This window comes from Chaetodon trifascialis, chromosome 3, assembly GCF_039877785.1.
Source record: "Chaetodon trifascialis isolate fChaTrf1 chromosome 3, fChaTrf1.hap1, whole genome shotgun sequence".
Lineage (NCBI taxonomy): Eukaryota > Metazoa > Chordata > Actinopteri > Chaetodontiformes > Chaetodontidae > Chaetodon > Chaetodon trifascialis.
The window spans coordinates 17723641-17741994 of NC_092058.1; the positions used below are offsets into that span (position 1 = coordinate 17723641).

The window sequence follows — 18354 nt, forward strand, 5'->3', positions numbered from 1 at the left end:
ACCCCAAATACAATGACATAAAATTCAGCTTTTACATTAATGCACGAGTAATAATAATCAAATAATAAATAATAGTATCAGAGTCACAGGAGACATTTTTCTGCATGGAATATTTTTCGTACTTGAATAACATTTTTCCTGATTATACTTTGTATAAACTTTATACATATGTTTACAGCACATTTAGTAAAAGATCTGAATATTTCCAACACAGCTGTGTAAAATGGATTACATTTGGGGAAGTCATCATTTATGTGATTACTGATTGCTTATGTCATGTCATTAGTGGTCGGTTCCTCATCCACATTCTGTGGAAACATAAATTGGAGCTCATTTCCTTGACACTGTAATGGGCTCCTCATTGATTTTAAATAATAACCCCATTCACAGAATAAACACTATAGTATGTCTCATAAGTCATAAAGTGAAATTTGGACTCATAAAACTGTCACAAGACTTTATATGATACTTCAGAGACACTCCATTGGTTGAAATTGTCAGCACACTTATAGCTTATTCCCTTTTCAAAAATGAATGCACGATCTTGTGTTCTGTGTTTCAACATCATTAATAGGAACAAGAAAAGAAGAGGAAACGAAAACTGATTCATTTCTTGGCAAGGACAGAAAATAAAGAGATTTTTTGTAATTCTATCTAGATACCCTGTATGTCATTTATATGCAAGGCCATTAAAATCAAAGGATCAGCTAATAAGTCTATATGTGGTGTTAAATACCATTAGAATTGCAGTAAAACAACAAGTGATGTGGCATATAATAATACTACTATTATCAGTTTGAACATATTACATGAAAGTAAAAGGAAATATGTTTTCTCAACAAGCTTTACATTAAGTTACTGAATGGATTAAAAATGCCATTTTTGGGATGTAGCACTTTCTTATTAGATTAAGAAAACTGGAAAAATGTGCGTTCCACTGGGTGACTGGGAGATGACAGATCAGTGAAACCTTGCACTTGAAAAACTGATTCTTAAACCACTCTTCCACTGACATATAATGTCTATAATGCGACAGTAAAGTGATCAGTCTGCGTAACTGCAGCAGCCCTGCATGTGGCTAAAAGATATCATGCCTTGCTCAAAATCTCTTCAGCAGACTGGAGCATAGAGCAAAGTCTTTACATAAAGCCACGATTCTCACTACACCACCCAGCCGACCTTATTTAGCAGGCAAATGCAATGCAAACATCTAATGCACCACGTACAGCGATGACCTATTTTTATTCCCATTTACAATAAAGAAAACGAGATCTCACAAAGGGACTATTATTTGAAGTCTCTTATTGCTCTGCAGATGCTAAAACATTTTAATGTTGGATATGACCTTTGTACCTGCATTGTCAGTTCTGCTTATAGAGCAAGAAAATGCCTGAATCAGAGCTCTCTTCTTAAACATATTGATGGGTTATCTGCTCATTGTATTGCACTTTGAGGTGGACTTTGTGTATGAAAGGTTCAATATAAATTAAGTATCTTCTGATAATTGTTATTATTATCATCACTTTAAATAGTAGAAGAATTGTTATTATGGCACTTTAATTTAATAACTTAGTCATAGTCTACATCACTGCACTGTCAGTCCATGGAGAATCAGTTGCTGCTCTGTTGTCACACACACTGTAAGAAACCTGAGCTCGTCAGTGTGTCTGCTCGCTTGAACAGTGAGCGACTCTTTCTCAGGAATTTTGGTGGGTGGTAAGGAGCGCGCTCACACGGACAAAAACGCACCAGGTGAGGGGTAAGGCAAAACCCAAGGTCATTGGTGTATGAGATCACATGACGCGACTCTGCCACTCCCATGACGCCTCTGCGCTCACTCCACCTCTGGCGGGTCCACACCGGGCGGTGACGCAGCGGCTGGAGCAGGTGTCAGGTGTCTCCAGGTTTCACAAAAAGAGTGACTCAACGGAAGTTCGCACAGGTAAGACAAAACTCGCAACAAGGTCGTGAAAACAGGTGGAAATAGCTCTAGAGTGGCCGTTTTAAAGATACGGAAAAGTGTATGTTGAGGAGTCGAATGTGAGTGTTTCGATTTTGGCGGTGATTTTTAGAATTACGCACGTGCGCGTGCTGTGTCTCGCTCTCAAAGGATTCGCCGTCTTCCGAAATGATCGATACCAACGAGTCCAGCTGCTGAGGCTGTGCTGTAGGCTGTCACCGTGTACTCCTCAGTGTAAACTTCCATGTCACGAGGTGAACGTGTGGAAATGTTTCCACTGTAACTCTGAACTTTGGTTTTCGACCAGCGGACGCAGACGCTCCCCAACAGGCGCTTCCAGCGTTAACACACACACACCTGAAATTAAAATGCTTCACATAACATGTTTGCCTCTGAGCAGGCCTGTCAATCTTCAACAGAAGTCATGTTGGTGTGTCACATCCAGTGTTGCTTTTTTCAGGTCAAACTCAGTTATTCCTGTATAAAAACAACATGTTTAGTGCTTTTGTTTTTCAATAATAATAACTGCGTCTTAGGTCGTTCATGTGTTAAGTAATACGGACTCCTCCTTCCTTATGACTCACACTAGATCTTGGCTGTTTTGTGGTTACTTGTTGTTAAGGAGAACATGGTTTAAAGCCAGGGTTAAAGGTTAGTATCCACCTTTCACTGAGAACAAGTGATGGAGATGAAGCTAAGTGCGGCTGTTTAGATGATCAGATTTCAAAAGCTCATATATCAGATGGCTTGCGATGGTTTCAAGGCTCCGCTTGCAGGTGAACTGCAGAAACAGGACCACCTTTGGACAGGCACTCTTTACGTTCTGTTGCCTTTGTTACGTCAGATTATGAACGATTTCGTCAATGTTCTCTCTCCCGAAGATTGAATTCAGAGAAGGAATACGTCAAGTGAACAATGCCAGGTCAGGAGGTGTGGAGCTGTCAAACACGAAAGCCAAAGCATTTCATTAAAGCTCCCTGGTGTCACACAAAAACAAACTGAACCTGTTGGCTATGTGAGAGTAAAGCTCAGAACACTTGAACAGTTTTCTTTCATTGCTAATTAATAATGCTGCTAACTGTGCCTCAAGCTGACCCAAGTAAATGCCAATTAAAGCAGTTACAGGTAAATGTAAGTTGTCTGTTGGACTTGTAAAAGTTTTGGCACATGTCGTAAAGATGTGTTACAGTTAGTAGTTTTTAATCTCTTTGGATTTCAGTTGTGGCTGGCATGTCATAAATTTGTAACAATAGCTTCTTTTACAATACTGAGTGAACAGTTTAGCTTCTTTAATCTCCGGCTTCCAAACTGAGTAAGACAGTCAGAATGTAGAGCCTTATGATTGTTTTCACACTGATGACAATGTGCTATGACTCCACCCTAGTCTTCATTTCAATCTGTATTATTCCCTGCTGTGTATTGATTTCCAGGCGGCAGCTCTGCTCAGCTATTTTCTTTGTGCACTTACAGTGACAAGAACTTGATTCTCAACCCTTGTTATTTTTGCAGGGTGTTAATCCGCTCTTCCTGGTTTCTTCAGTTGCTCTGGCTTCCTTTAACAGTTAAAGGATATGCAAAAGAGGTGCACTGGTGACTCTGAACTCACCTGCGTTGTCCCTGTGAGGGACTGGTGATCTGATCAGGGTGTGTCCCTGCCTTTCCATCTGATGAAGGCTGGAATAGTCTTACAGCTAATCAATAGACAAGATTAACTAACTTGATTGGTAGGCATTAAAGCTTGTGGCAGCAGTAAACGGGCCCAAGCTGTTCAGAGGTAATAAATGTATTGAAAGTACTTGAACTGTGGACTGTCCTTCATATCAGTGTGTTGGATCTAATTCTTAGCCTTTGCCTCCACGTATCTAGAGACCTAAACACTGGTCTGACAATAAGTGAAAGTAATTATATATGATTATATATAATTCCATAGTATTAACATTTTGTCTGTATCATATTGTATTTATCTGAATGGGTAAGTCTGGAGGTCGTACAGGCAGAGGTGTCATTTCATTTGACTGTTTTTGAGAAAATCATGGCTGTGTTGAAATTCAGTTCGGTCCAAAGTCCTCGTGCCATTATCGCTTTGCATCTGAGTGGTGAAGTAATAGGCGCACCTGAGTGAAAAGGCCCAGACAGTCAGAGAAATGATTATGATTGAGTCTCCCAGCTGTGCTCGGTGGTGATTTAAACACATGCTGTCTGAGCACGAAAGGAGGGATTCATGGCCTGACATTAGGATGTCTCTCCAGACGCAGAAAGTTTATCAGAGGCTCATCTGCAGCACTTTAAGTGTGTGTTTGTTGGAGTGAAGATAAAGACAGATTGTGTGTGTCACGCAGTGCGGTTGTGGCATGTTATCTTGGCGAGTTCTCCTCTCATAATGACAATGCGCTCGCAGTTTGTAGTCGTGTTTCTATCTTGCTATCAAGTGGCACAAGATGGAGTGCAAGTTTGAGCATGTTGACTTGTTTGCATACACGGCTGTATGAGCACAGATACTGCATGTGCATGCACTCTTTGGTATGTACGTTGGGGGCTGGGGGTGGGGGGTGACAAGAGGTGAGCTGATGGAGAGCATCTTGTAAATCAGTGATCTCACACAGAAGATGGTTCCTCTGCGTGCACAAACCTGGACTCTGGCACCAACACTGTGAAGAGTCTGTACATGTTAAGATAGATTTAAAACAGGGCAGTACTGTCAGTATGGTGGTCTCAATTGCTTAACACACACAACTACAATATGCCTGAAGTTTACTTTTCTCTGCTAAACTTTTGGGAAATTACCTAGAGGTGAAGAGTTACAATAGTTGTGGTAATGAACATGGCTAATGGCGGTTGTGTTTGTGTTTCAGGTATTCACTTAGCTGCCAGAGATGGAAAGTGGTCCATTCAATCGACGGTCCTGGGCGACGCAGTCCTTGCGCGTGACTGCGAAGGAGCTGTCACTGAGTGGCCGAGGGAGAAACAATGCCATAGCTGATCGCTTCTTCAAGTGAGTGACACGTGCCACTCAGGGATGTAAGATGTCAGTTTTTACACGTAAAACTATTTGTATTGCGAGACATCGACACTGAGTGCAGTTCAAGGTAGTGCTGCTGTGTTTGGCCCACATGACTGCCTCACGTTCTTCATGACATTTCCTGTTCTGCCGGGTTTTTTTTTTTACATATAGTATGTTAAAAATACAAAATGTTTGAGCTCTATTTAGGACTATATTGAGCTAGTTCAAACTACTTATGTAAATGAAATCCCATACTGTATATTGATATTATTATGTTGTATTACATTGTGCTCATATAAAACACACAAAGAATACAATTTGTCATTTAATCTACAAACTGTTTGCCCCCAAAAATGCATGAAATAGAACAGAATCTAAATACAAAATACAGCTAAATCTAGAATTCAGAGCTCTAAATGGTTCTTGAAAGAAGAAACGCTGTGAGTCCTAGAAAAAGTCTAGTTTGTTTTTGTTTTGAGTCACCAGAGGTCAGTGTTGTTTCTGTGTTTCTCAGGTACCAGAGAGCTGCTGAGGAGTCCAGTGCAGAGAAGAAAAAGGTATTTCTGTTAGACATCTTATTTCAGTTCAGAGACATGTTTTGGGATTTATGAAATGGTAGCATACAGCTTAAATTGTGATCCAGTCTTAAATCCGTGACACATCTTGTTTACAGCGTTTTGATAAGCGTCTCTGAGCAAACTCATGATTAAATGAAATGTGTTTATGCTGCACGCCTCGCCTCATTTGCTCTGCAGGTGCTGGTGGTGCTAAATGAATAAATTGCATGTTGACATGAGGAGCGTACACATACGCTCACCCTGCCAACACACTGTCTGGGCTCAGTGTCTTAGCTGACCTCTCATTGGCCACTTGTTGCGATGGGTAGGCTATCAATCCCATAATCCTACTACGCTGTAATCCCTCTTCAATGCTCTGTGTCTAGCTGCTTTGTCAGTGTGAAAGACTGATAAACAAAGCAGGACTGAGATTAGATGAGTAACTGATCAGCTAATGCCATGAAGAAATACAAGGTAATGTTGCTGTGTGTGTGCAGCATGAAATGTGATTGTTTACGTGTGTGTGTGTGTGTGTGTGTGTGTGTGTGTGTGTGTGTGTGTGTGTGTGTGTGTGTGTGTGTGTGTGTGTGTGTGTGTGTGTGTGTGTGTGAGTGAGTGAGTGACAGAGCCAGCTGCTTTAAAAAAAATGTTACCTTCTCTAGTCTTTGTTTAATGGTCAGGCTGGTAAAGACAATGAAAGAAGGCTTTGTTTCTCAACTCCTGCAGAAACGTGATGTGAATGTACTGTCAGTGAAAGCAGCTGGTCTTCATTACTTCCTTGCATGCAGAACAGAACTTAAAAGATGCTCTGAAGGCTCATTTCTGAAGACTACAAGCTCAAATTGACAGGTTCATGATACGTGTGTGTGTGTGTGTGTGTGTGTGTGTGTGTGTGTGTGTGTGTGTGTGTGTGTGTGTGTGTGTGTGTGCGCACGCGCGCGCTGTCACAGGGATGCAGAAGTCTAGTTAAAACATTTGATTATAACACTGGAGTCCTGACGCGCCCGAGGCAAGTTTGAATGAGCAGCGTAAAAGACCATCTGTCTGTGTGTGTGTGTTTGGGGGGGGTGGGGGGGTTGAGTGAAGGGGGTGATCAGTGAAACGATTAGTCCATTAGATAAATTACATCGATAAATGACAGGAAATTCTTAAAAATATCAAACATTTTCTGGTTACAGCTTCTCTGTCTGACTTGGAAGCTGATACTTATGGAACGTTTGGGCTTCGCTTTGGGCTCTGGTAACATGTGAGGGGCATGTGAGATTATTTTGGTCATTTTTAGAGCAAATCTGTGATAAAAATGTATGTATGTATGTAATCTGATTGATAAAAGAATGGTGATGAGGATTAGAGAGATTTGTTCTGTCCACCTCATTTGCTCCTGTTTTCATTGTATGTAGTAAATCGTACTTGGAGCCAGTTATCACTGCTCACTCACTCACTTTTCTACGAGCTGTCATCACACTGAAAAGATAATGCTCTCATGGTGAATTTTCCTCCTTCAGAACCTGCAAACAGGCTTGAAGGTCTCAGAGTTGATCCTCATGGTATCAGCTGGTGCAGCTGGTCTCAGAACTTATTGGACATCATGATCCGTGGAGATAATAGCTGCTCTGTCCTCCAGAGTCCAAACAGACCAGGTTGTCTGTCGGCACATATCAAACCACCGATGGGTTTGGTGCAGCGGATCTGTCTTTGCAGGCTCTGGTTAGTTCAGCTCAGTCAGGAATATGTTTGAAAAGTCAAGGCGTCGGTATGTGTGAGTGATTTGTGGAGGAGCATTCAGATTTGTTCAGTGTGTATCATCTCCTCTGGCTGATATAGCTGCCTTAAGTCAAACAAAGAGAATTTTAGTCAGTTTCATAGTTTGCGCTTTTAGTGAATACCTTTAAAGCTCAAAATAAATGCCAAGCGTTTTGTTTGATATTGTGTGATGTGTCTCTTCTGATGCTGAAACTCTTACGACTCATTCCTGCTTTCACTTGATGATTTTTTTTCTTGTATGTCTTGTATTCCACATTTTGTGTCATTTCTTATTTGAATCCTTTGTTCGTTCGGTGAAGAGAAGCGCTATGCTGACACGTGTTTTAGCACTACTATCTTCAGAAATCATTTGCCAGTGGAAAAATGTCAAAGCCGACACAGTGAGCAAAGAGTTAACTTTTCCTCAAATGTAGCATTTCCTGCTCTGGTTTCCTGGGTATTCTGACTCTCTCTCTCTCTCATTCACTTTCCTGGTGTTAAAGGGCTTGGACTGGCTCTTCGGACCAGATTTTGTCAAGCCGCTAACATCTGGTGGAGCTCTGCCTCTCACTGTCTGTCAGCACACTGAGCTGCAGAGAAGGACCGACCGGAGGACTCTCACTTTTCTTGCTGTTCTGTGGTGCTCTCAACTCGTTTGGCCACTCCAGTGCATTCACTCAGTTTTTTTTCTTTTTGCTTTAACAAGGGGAACAATCTTTTCACTGTCCAGTTCTTCCTGTTCACGCTGGACTGGCCTCACAAAGACAGTAATTGTATGACTGTTTTTCGTCAGCTTTGGGTGGTTGGTCTCTTGTTGAGTCCTTTCTTGTGTTCTTATTTGTCTCTTCTTTCTTTTTTGTCTGTCTTTCTGTGTGTGCATGTTCATAACTTATTTGTAGAAGTTTCACTTGATGTACGAATATGCTGAGGTAGTTACGTCTTTTGGGGACTAATTGTGAATTTTGGTTCGTTGTCATCTCTTTTCGTCTGTAAGTTAAGTTGAAAATTGATTTGCAGTTTGTGCTTTTAATAATATATTGGTGCTTAATTGTCTTCTGCTGATGTGACCTCAGCTGGAATATTTGCTCACAAACGCTCACGTTGTTTTTAAAGTTTTATTAGTTGACGAATTAACTTATGTGAGGTTGATTGATTCACACATCCACATCCACATCCTCTTTCTTCAATGTGTCGTTCCTCATTTATGATTAAGGCAGTTCCTGGAGGTTGCACAGCGGTGCCTCCTGTTGTTCTGTTTGTAGCCCGACATGTTTGGTGGACATGAATGGCTGAGTGGTGGTTTTTTGGGGGGAAAGGTGAAGTTGTCATGTTGAAAGGAATGCAAATGAAAAAGTCTGCGAGCGTGCTCAGCCCTGCCATCTCCATCTTGAGCCAATTGTTGCCTTCAGCAGCCGCAGCAAAACATCTATTTCCTGGACCAGCTTTGAACAGCTGTTCACCTCATCTGTCAGTGAAGCCGAGTTCAGATTCTGGCATTTCCTTCATCCCATTGTGGTGAATCAATGTTTAAGCTGTATGTTTAGTGCTGTTTATATGCCTTGTTGCCAGAGGGAAATAGTTCAGTTAGCATACAAAATGACACCAGCATGAGAAGAACAGACTTTATAGTGTTGCTTTTCTTTACATTTTGACTGTTTAGCTTCTTTTTCTCTTCCTCACAGACTTCAGAGAGTGCGGCACCCTCCCTGCGGTCAGCCAACCTGAGTGCTCTGAAGAAGCGCTGGGAGCAGGCAGGGAACCTCGATCAGGCAAAACCTCCATCTGCCCCACCTCCTAGCCAGTCCAGCTCTCGCAGCAGGCCTCCTGCTCTGTCCAGGCCTGCTCCTGAAGCCGAGCACCATCCTCCATTAGAGAGCCCCGGCTCACTGACCGCTCAGGGAGGCCAGCTTACAACCAGTCGTGTCCAGAAGCCCTCTGCAGCTCCAAAGGCACCCCAAGGTGAAGAACAGAGAGGGATGGACAGGGATGAGCTGACACACAGTGAAAGACCTGAAAAGCTTGAAGAACAAGTTCCAACCAGCCCCTGTTCCATTTCCGAAAAACCCAGAGTTCCACTGAACAACCTGAAGATGAGGTTTGAGAGAGGAGAGGACGCCATAGGCAAGGTAGTTACAGACTAGTGGGAGCACATACACAATACATTTGAGACACAATGACAGACACATGCTTCCTCAAGCACTGACATCCCCTCACTTTATTAATAATTCAATTATTTAAGTATCTACAAAAGTGGGACAGAACTTCTCAGTTTGTGCACACGTTTGACGTTCAGTGAGATCATATTTGTTTCCATGAATGAGCCTCTTAGTCTCTTCTTTATTGACAGCTGTGACAGCTGTGCATCTATTGGCCACGTTTCTCAAGCATTAACTGTTACCACAATGTTGATGTTTGGGATTTACTGTACTGATGGTGGTTAAAAGGCAGAACATAGTTTTTCACATGTGGTTAACCCTATGTTGCACAACCTGAAGCTGCTTTTCACAACTACAAATAATTTGCACCTTTGACAGAACTCTTAACCACTTAGATGTAACTGCTGCTGTGCCGTGCATTCATCGACCAGTTATCGTTACTGCAACTCAAACAGAACATAATAATTCGGAGTATTGTTTCTGTTGTGAATCTGGACTATGTCATTACTTTACACGCATTACTGAAATGCTGCCTAACAGTTAAAACATGGCGCTGTCTGTCCGTGTTCTCTGCTGCCTGTATTTTCTGAAGTAGTCTTGTTCCACCTGGATTTTCTCCCCCTCCCGTTCCTGCCCTTCCCTTCCACTCTCTCTGGGTGTCTCTCTCCCTCTGAGCCCAAAACAACAAGCCCTCCACTCTTCACCTTCCATAGCTGAGGAATGTGGGAACATTCCTGAGTGAGGGCTGTTTCGTTCTTCAGAATCACGTCTGAGGTGCAACTGTCTTTATCTCCCTCTCCATTAGCCACTCTGTGTGTCCTGGATTTCAAACAGCTTCAGTTTTAGGCTCTCAGGTTTTTCATTCGTCAACACAAAGAAAGAAGAAGTGTAAAAGTTGCTGGTAAACATTCACAGGCTAGACTTGGAGCATTGTAACACTAACTCTGTCAATACTGGCTGAAAAGGTTGAATATCTTCTTCTTCAGCGAACACAAGTACTGCAGGTCAGCGTAGCCGAGCCCTCGTAGCGTTTCAGAACCCAGCAGGTGTTTGGGTTTATGTGGCAGAGGAAGATGGTGGCACAACAGGACCTCACCGTGAAGCAGCCTGAAGAAATGGGCTGTTTTAATTGGCTACAGCTCCTTTACGTTCATGTGTGTTTCGGAGAAATGCTGAGACAAACTGTCTGGTTTACTCATTAGTGTTGGTGACACGTGGACACTCACACATACAAATGCACATTGACTTCAGTTTCAGGTCACTTTTGGTGAAGTTACACAGACTTACATTCAGAGACTTACCCCAACCATGACCTCTGACCCAGAAATCAGCTTTTCTGTCAATTGGGCACACAGCTTTTGTCCTCACTTGGACAAGCTGTCCCCAGTTAACTGGTCTTTAGTTGGAAATGTGCCCCTGAAAGTAGCCAATGTCAGAAACTCTCACACACACATACACACACACACACACACACACACACACACACACACACACACACACACACACACACACAAAGTCCATTCCTTCAGTAAAGTGCAGTGTAATATTTTCTGTGGTTCTGACTGCAGGTCAAAGGCATGTTGGTGGCTGTCCGTGCATACCTGACATTTTTCTGTCTTTACTGCAGTGTTGCAGAGATGGAGCCTGTAGTTTAGTACTTGTGGTTATGACGCTGTGTCAAAGGCCTTCATGGGAACGGTAAGGGTAGAATATGGAGGCAAGATTCAGGTGTAGTGCCCCTGAAGGCTTTATTCTGAAGCTGCACATCTATCAGAAATAATTCTGGATAATACCTGAAACACAGAAGATATTTCATGTTAGTAAGGATTTTTATACTTTCATATGATCTCCCTGTTTTACTGCGAGGACTCACGGTGCTGTGGGTTTACATCAGTCCATGATGATGTCCATGTGTCATGGAGGCAACAGGACAGACAGTGCCTGATGTGTAGGCAGTGAAACTTGTACTGACCAATAATCTTTGTCTCAGACTCTCTATCGCTCTTTACACTAGTTGACAGAGACTAAAATAGTAGCCTATAGTATTACATCACACACAAACTGAACCACAACATGTTGTCTCTGTAAGAATCTATTCTGTGCATTGCTGGAAAAGTCTTAGAGTAAACAACACTGTGGCATCAAAACATCTGTTATGACACAGCACAACAGTATGGCAGGCTTTTTAATGATGTAAGGTTTTTCAGTCACTGTATCTTTTGGAAATTCATCCAAAAAATCAGATATAGAAACCTAAATGCAAAGGATCTGTGTTTTATGAAAATGTAGGATTTCTAGTGATATTTGTTTGACTGAAAGACGGGAAGGCAGTAAAGCTTTGGTAAACAAATGTAATTATGGATATATGTCATCAACTAAAGTCAGGAGAGGAAACAGCGTTGACGCACGGACGAGTTTATGAGCAGCAATTTTGTAAACTGGATCTCTGATTCCACCGTCATTTTACTCCTACAGGGTGGCAGAACAACACTGCGCAGTACTTCATCAGAGGACATGGACCAACATGGGGGTAAAGACCAACACACACACACAAACACACACAGCCCTTTGAACAATTAGTAGAGGTTTTTTATGAATGAGTGGAGGCGATAAAATGCACAGAATTAAATAAAGACTAACCCTGAACCTTTAACTCCCAGACTGCTGCTGTGGTCTTTACCTTAAACATTTGTTTCAGACCGTTGCTATGTGTGCATGTATGTGGGTGGGTAATGTTTCAGGGAACACAGTCATTTGTGCCACAGCTGCAGCATGAATTACACAGTACTTTTAAGCTGAAGAGCTATCGTGTTGTTTTAGTGAAATGCAGCTACAGTTTTCATGAGTTAGTGTCACATCATTAAGTGTGACCGTCTCCTCTGCTGTAGGTCCGTCTGTGGTTGACAGAGTGCTGGAGTCGACGTCCATGAAGGAGAAGATGGCCAAGTACCAGGCTGCTGTTTTTAAACAAGGCACCACTCCCTCTGTGAGTTCATTTTGTATAACAACTAAAATATAATCTACCAAAATATTAATGATAAGTTTAAAGTTTTCTTACGGTGAAACTTTTTTATTTTTTGTACATTTATTCAAAAACACAAACTAAAGCCCTATAAATCAGAAATTTCTATCATAGTTTAAAAGAAACTAACTCCATATTGTATTGTGTATTAAGAAATATAGATTTTGATTGTTCTGAAATAACATCTGTTTGTAATGGGAATTAAGAAGCTCCAATAATCCAGAATTGTTGCACATACGTCAATAAATTTATCATGGTGGATTTAATCACGCACAAACTCACAGTGTTTCCCACATTATTGGAGTTTGACCATCCACAGTAAAAAAAAACAAAAAACACCTCACACTTAAAATGGTCTAAAACAGCCTGTTCTCATGCATCAGAAGATGAGTGAACTGTAACTGCATTTGTTCACAAAAGTAAAGTTAACATATAGCAGTGATGGAGTTAACACCATGTATTGGTGATTTATGAGTCTTTGTCTCCACCCCCTGATGTTATTGTATATACATTGTTAGCTGTCTTCCTGTTTCTTTGATTTCTTCCTTCCTACCTCCACCAGAAATGGGGGAAATGCAGAACCGTTCATTATGTCCAAGCCATTTTACACACTGTGTTTGTTTTCCTTTTTTCCTTTGCTTTGTGTTTCCTCCAGGGTCTGACCCCAGAGCAGCCTGCTCCGAAAACATCTGCAGCAGCTGCTCAGAAACACAGTCCTGCACCTGAGTGCAATGGTCAGTCTTAGCGGATACCACAGGGGCACGTTACCTGTAATACTGAATGTCAAAATGGAAAACATGAACTGCAGTATTAATACCTTTGGCACCCAGAGTGATGTACAGTTTGGCTCCATTGTAGGTTTCAGCTGAGCTACAGCAGATTGACAGTTTGTGTGTTTTGTCTGTTTCAGGGGAGAACAGTGAACAACCCAAAGCACCGAGGGTGAGTCAGTCACAGACATGCAGGACTCATAAAAAAATCCATTTCCACCCTGGCTGATGATGGTTATATGTGACTATTGGTGTGTGTTTTAGAAGTTCTGCCCACCAGTGAGGGAGACATGCATCGCTTGTCTGAAGACCGTATACCCGCTGGAGAGACTGGTGGCTCTGCAGCATGTCTACCACAAAAGCTGCTTCCGCTGTGTTCACTGCAGCACCAAGCTCAGGTAAGGCTTGCACTGTTTCCTGAGATGTCTTAATTTTCATTGTGCCTTTAATTAAATTTAAATATTGTATACATATTGTATACTTTAAATATCCTCAATGGCTGACAAACAGGGCCATTTGCAAAATAATATCTTTGTTGCTCTCTATTTCTAGTCTTGGGAACTATGCTTCGCTGCATGGTAACGTCTACTGCAAGCCCCATTTCAGCCAGCTGTTTAAAGCTAAAGGCAACTATGATGAGGGCTTCGGCCATCGGCCTCACAAGGAGCTTTGGGAGCCTCGAGCTGACGGAGAGGAAGGTGAGGAAGCGGTGAAGCCAAAAGAACAAGAGAGACCAGCAGCGGTGACGCGTCCGGCTGAGAGTATCTCTGACGAACAGCCAGTTGAGGAAACATCCCCACAGGTTAAAGTTACAGACCTGACTGCCTTACTGGAGACTCGTGGGCAGACACATGCCGCTTCTGGAGAGAAGCTCCAGTCTGCAGAGAAGCTGGCTGAGACACGCAGGCTGAGGGTCGCCTGGCCTCCTCCGGCTGGCGAGGGCCAGACTGGGACACCAGCACTCAGTCCAATCACAGAGGGAGCTGCTTTTGGCCGATCCCTGAGAGCCAAGTGGCCCCCGGTGGATGATGTGCCATCATCCTTCCAGAGCTCAGATCGGGCTGAACTGAAGAGCCTGAGGAGGAGCTCCTCTCTAAAGGAGCGCAGTCGGCCATTTACAATCGCAGCTAAACCCAGCACCGCAACCAGTGTGGAACCCAGGGGACCCCGTCGCCCTCGGACATCCCTGCTGGAATGGAGGAAATCGTTTGAGGAGAAAAACCAAACTGAGGAGCCACCCAAGGAAAATAAGCCAGAGCTTCAGCAGATGAAACAGCAAGAAAAGAAAGAGCCTCAAATACAGAGTGAGACCGTCTCAGTGGAGGACGTGGAGACTCTGCCCGAGCAACAGGAGCAAGCACAGACAGCTAAGGCAGCAGCAGAAGAGATGGCAGTAGAAGAGGGCTCTCTCAGAAGCATCTCCCCGGATCTCTCACCATCGCCCTCTCCACCTCTACAACCAAAGCAGAACCGCACCTCCCAGGATGTTGGCTTCTGGGAGGAGGACAAAGAAGGAAGTGATGCCGAGGAGCTGAGTGCAGAGGATATAATCAAGAGGAACCGTTACTACGAGGAGGAGGAGGAGGAGGAACAGGACTCTGACTCATAGGAACATCTCTCAGTTATTGTTGCGTCCATCCACCATGTAACACTTTCAGCCAGGTTTGTTTTCTCAGTCTGTAGGTAAATCACAAATATAGCTTTGCCAGATTCCATAGTGTTATAGGAGAGATGCACAGATGTGTAATTGGTATGTTTATGTGCATATATATTGCAATAACTGCCTTTAACTATAGATTTTTGTTACATTTTAATTCTATACTGTAAAGATATCTAATACAACTTTTATATGACTCCTGATTATACTGGAAAGTAGGCCTCTGTTAAATTGAATTATTGCATCTCTGGACCTCATCTCTTGCTAATTATATGCACCATCAGTGGCATATTATTTGCAGGTGGTGCATCCAAAAACCATTATACTTCATGTTGCTCTTTAAGTGCTTTTTAATGACAGGCAGTACCCTTCTGCTCAAGCAAAACAGTCATTATGTGATTTTTTTTTTTTTTTTTTTGCCCTCCCCAGAATGCAGAAAACACCTAAATAGGTTACACCAAAAACACGCAGCAGCAGTGTATTTTGAAGATGTCATTTTATAGCTCTCATTTTTGCACATTTCTGTTTGAATAGCACATAAAAGAAAAAGAAAATAGAAGCCAAATGAGAATAGTCTGGATTGGACTTTTAAAATCCTACAAACCAATACTGTCGGTCTTCTTAGGAAGTAAATGAGGATCTTTAAATATACACATATTAGTAACCTTAATCACGGTATCCTGCAGGGGGCACTCTGCTCATAAAAAAGACTGGAGCTTTACAGAAGCTTTATTGGGCAAATTGCAAAGGGATTATTTTACTCAGGTGTAGCTGTGTGAAGTAGCCTTTCTTATACGATCTGATGGGGGTCAGGACCTCTCCACTGTGACCCTGTCAGAAATACTTACTGTTCTAACCACCGTTATCACCATGAAAGCAGGAAGCGTAATTAATCAAGGTTTCTACGGACACCTGTGTAATAGCATGGTGTCATCTCTTTGGGCCTTCTGGATTTGTGTTTTCAAATGTGACTCAGTTTATATGGCGTGTAAAACACTTTGTATTTTAAAAGGTGTTCTTGGATATATGTTTGCACTGCAGAATATTTTTTAATAATTTGTATAATGACACATTGGGCATTACAGTCAAAACTGTTGAAAAACAATTAAAATGTATCTATAAGGAAATCCAGAGTTTGTACAAACCTGTCACTTCCTTTTCTTTTGCCTGACTCTGCCTTTGTGTTCTGTCTTTGGTAAGAAACAACAACTTTACAGACCAAACTAAACAGGGTAAACATGGTTTATCTGGACTTTTACTTGAACTCACAAATAAATCCAATATATTAGGAATGGAGAGCTACCAGCTTTATGATGAGTGCACTTTCTCACATTGTTACAAATGAACCCAGATTTCTTTACTTGCAGGCTGTAGTCACGATATAATCTTTATAACTAGAACTCTTTAAGTACTTTAATACTGTTACACCATATTTTTGTATTTATTCTAACTGGACAGAAAACATTGAACACCAATAAGCCCAAATAATACCATAATGTATTTGCTTCACTGCTTTTGAAACACTGTTGACTACAGAAACTGCTTAACCAAATTATCAAGAGTTCAACTATATATATATGTGTGTGTGTGTGTGTGTGTATATTTCAAAATGTTACCACCACAACTGTGGGAAGCTGTGATCAAAGTATCAGGTCTGCATTTTCAGATATATCTAAGATGAACTCGTTTACTTTTTAAGTCAACAGACGGCACTAAATGTGATTCATATTAAGCTTGACACAACAGAAAAAAGTGGTCACTGGTGCAGTGGATGTAAATATTCTTTATTTTTTACATGACTTTGGCATGTTTTTGTGATCGCTTTAAGTGAAAAGAGGGAATGAGAGAAAAGTCAAGATCAACAAAAACACACCTGACAGGGTGTAAACACGGGCTGGATAGACAGAAACTATCAGAGAGACTGTGTTACACGTCACGCTTAATTAAACCAAAGATAAAGGTGGGCTAAATACTAAAGGTGCGTGGTAGATGGCCGGGAGTAGCAGAAGACCGTTATTAGCTCCTATGAACCAAGATGACGAATCATCAAACCTGGACTATGACAGTGAAAAAACACGAGTACACCTTGTGAACAGTACAGGTTGATGTGATGATGTGCAGAGTGTTTCCTCAGCACACCATTAGCAGCAGGTGAGCATCACATGAACAGTCGTTAACCTTTTTTGCTGACTCTTCATGGATGCCATCAATCCTTATTCATATGAGTACTCCAGTAAGCTACAGAGTCCAGAGGTTGGTTGTTTTTTGTTTGTTTGTTTTGTTGGTTTTTTTTGTTAAATCTTTGCAGCGCACATCTACAGACATGAGACACCTTTGAGATGAGGTGTCGAAGTGTGGATGCTGTTCCAGAGTCAGCGTGAAAAAAAATGTCCTACACCTGGATCCTACAACCAGGAGTATGATGTGATAAAGGATCCAGACTGGATCTTTTCACGCAGGCACTTTGCTCATTAGGTCAAATGTTTAAAAGCAGTCTGGTTGTAAAATCTACTTCTAACATCATCAAGTTCTTGTATCTGTTGATAAAAAACATGACTGCACAGCACTGCAGGTAAAAGTTAAAACTCTGTAAAAGTTCTATGTGTTGCCATCAATCAACAGCCTGTTGGTTTATCCGCATAAATAACTCAAAGTCTAGCACAGAGGTCTGCAGAGAACCCTGTTACACCTTTGTCTCGATGGTTTTGGTACAACGTAGGTGCTGTGTTGAGACTTTGGTGTCACAAAAAGAAAACTAGAACTTAACAGTCCTATAACTTGGCACAAGAACCTGGGAAAAGCAGTCAAAAGTCTTCTTAACAGTCTTCAATTGCAAAAAAAAAAAAAAAAGATTGATTAAGAAACAAGTTTGTGGTCAAAGAAACCAAAAAACATAAAAATGCATTACAGGTTTGGAGCAATCAACGGTTGATATCAACATACAGCAAAATCACAAAAATAACAAGATATTTCATTTTGATTTTCAAATATACCTGAGAACAGCAAACATTAGAGTATGGCTTCATTTTCAACATTCAGATCTGAAGTCAAATATTCAAAGTCGTAAGAAATTTACTACGAACATGTTGTTTAGTCCTTGATTATTCTTGTCCTGACAGGGTTCAATACTATTCACGGTTTTCCCTTTATGAGACATTTGACCTCCATTTCATCAAAATACCTCATGATGCACAGAAAATTAACTCAATATCAAGAGGCTCCACTGAGTTTAACTGAGGGATCAGTGATTTCCTTGGTTTGTGTGTGTGTGTGTGTGTGTGTGTGTGTGTGTGTGTGTGTGTGTGTGTGTGTGTGTGATTAAAACTGTAAGATACACACTTGGAGAACAGGTGTGCAGTTACACTTCGACACCAAATATCTCAGTACTGGAAAAACACATTCAAGGCAACATCAGCTGAAACTGAAATATCAACAGATCCATGCTAACACCTCACTGAGCTTTTGTCTGAATCTGTTTGGGGCTCTTC

At 41.7% G+C, this 18354-nt stretch overlaps 2 protein-coding genes across 4 annotated transcripts in view; both read left to right on the plus strand.

The window, feature by feature from the left end:
- LOC139328890 (RNA-binding motif, single-stranded-interacting protein 2-like) overlaps window positions 1-18264 on the plus strand; it is a 152480-nt gene extending 134216 nt beyond the window's left edge. Inside the window, exon 15 of the transcript XR_011602046.1 lies at window positions 18212-18264. The gene's annotated coding sequence lies outside the window, so the exon portion shown is untranslated. The remainder of the gene's footprint in view (window positions 1-18211) is intronic.
- LOC139329590 (LIM domain and actin-binding protein 1-like) lies at window positions 1868-16036 on the plus strand. 3 transcript variants are annotated; one of them, XM_070959995.1, is made up of 10 exons: window positions 1868-1942; window positions 4813-4952; window positions 5476-5518; window positions 8944-9387; window positions 11893-11947; window positions 12306-12403; window positions 13095-13173; window positions 13350-13381; window positions 13474-13607; window positions 13762-16036. In XM_070959995.1, exons 2-10 carry the CDS (start codon window positions 4834-4836, stop codon window positions 14816-14818), a joined length of 2061 nt encoding a protein of 686 aa, XP_070816096.1. In that variant the 5' UTR covers window positions 1868-1942; window positions 4813-4833; the 3' UTR covers window positions 14819-16036. The 3 variants fall into 3 exon arrangements, with proteins under 3 accessions (XP_070816096.1, XP_070816097.1, XP_070816098.1); XM_070959996.1 differs by having other exon boundaries at window positions 13477-13607; window positions 13762-16010; XM_070959997.1 differs by lacking the exons at window positions 1868-1942; window positions 4813-4952; window positions 5476-5518 and adding an exon at window positions 7787-8034.
- Window positions 18265-18354: the final 90 nt, after the last annotated feature.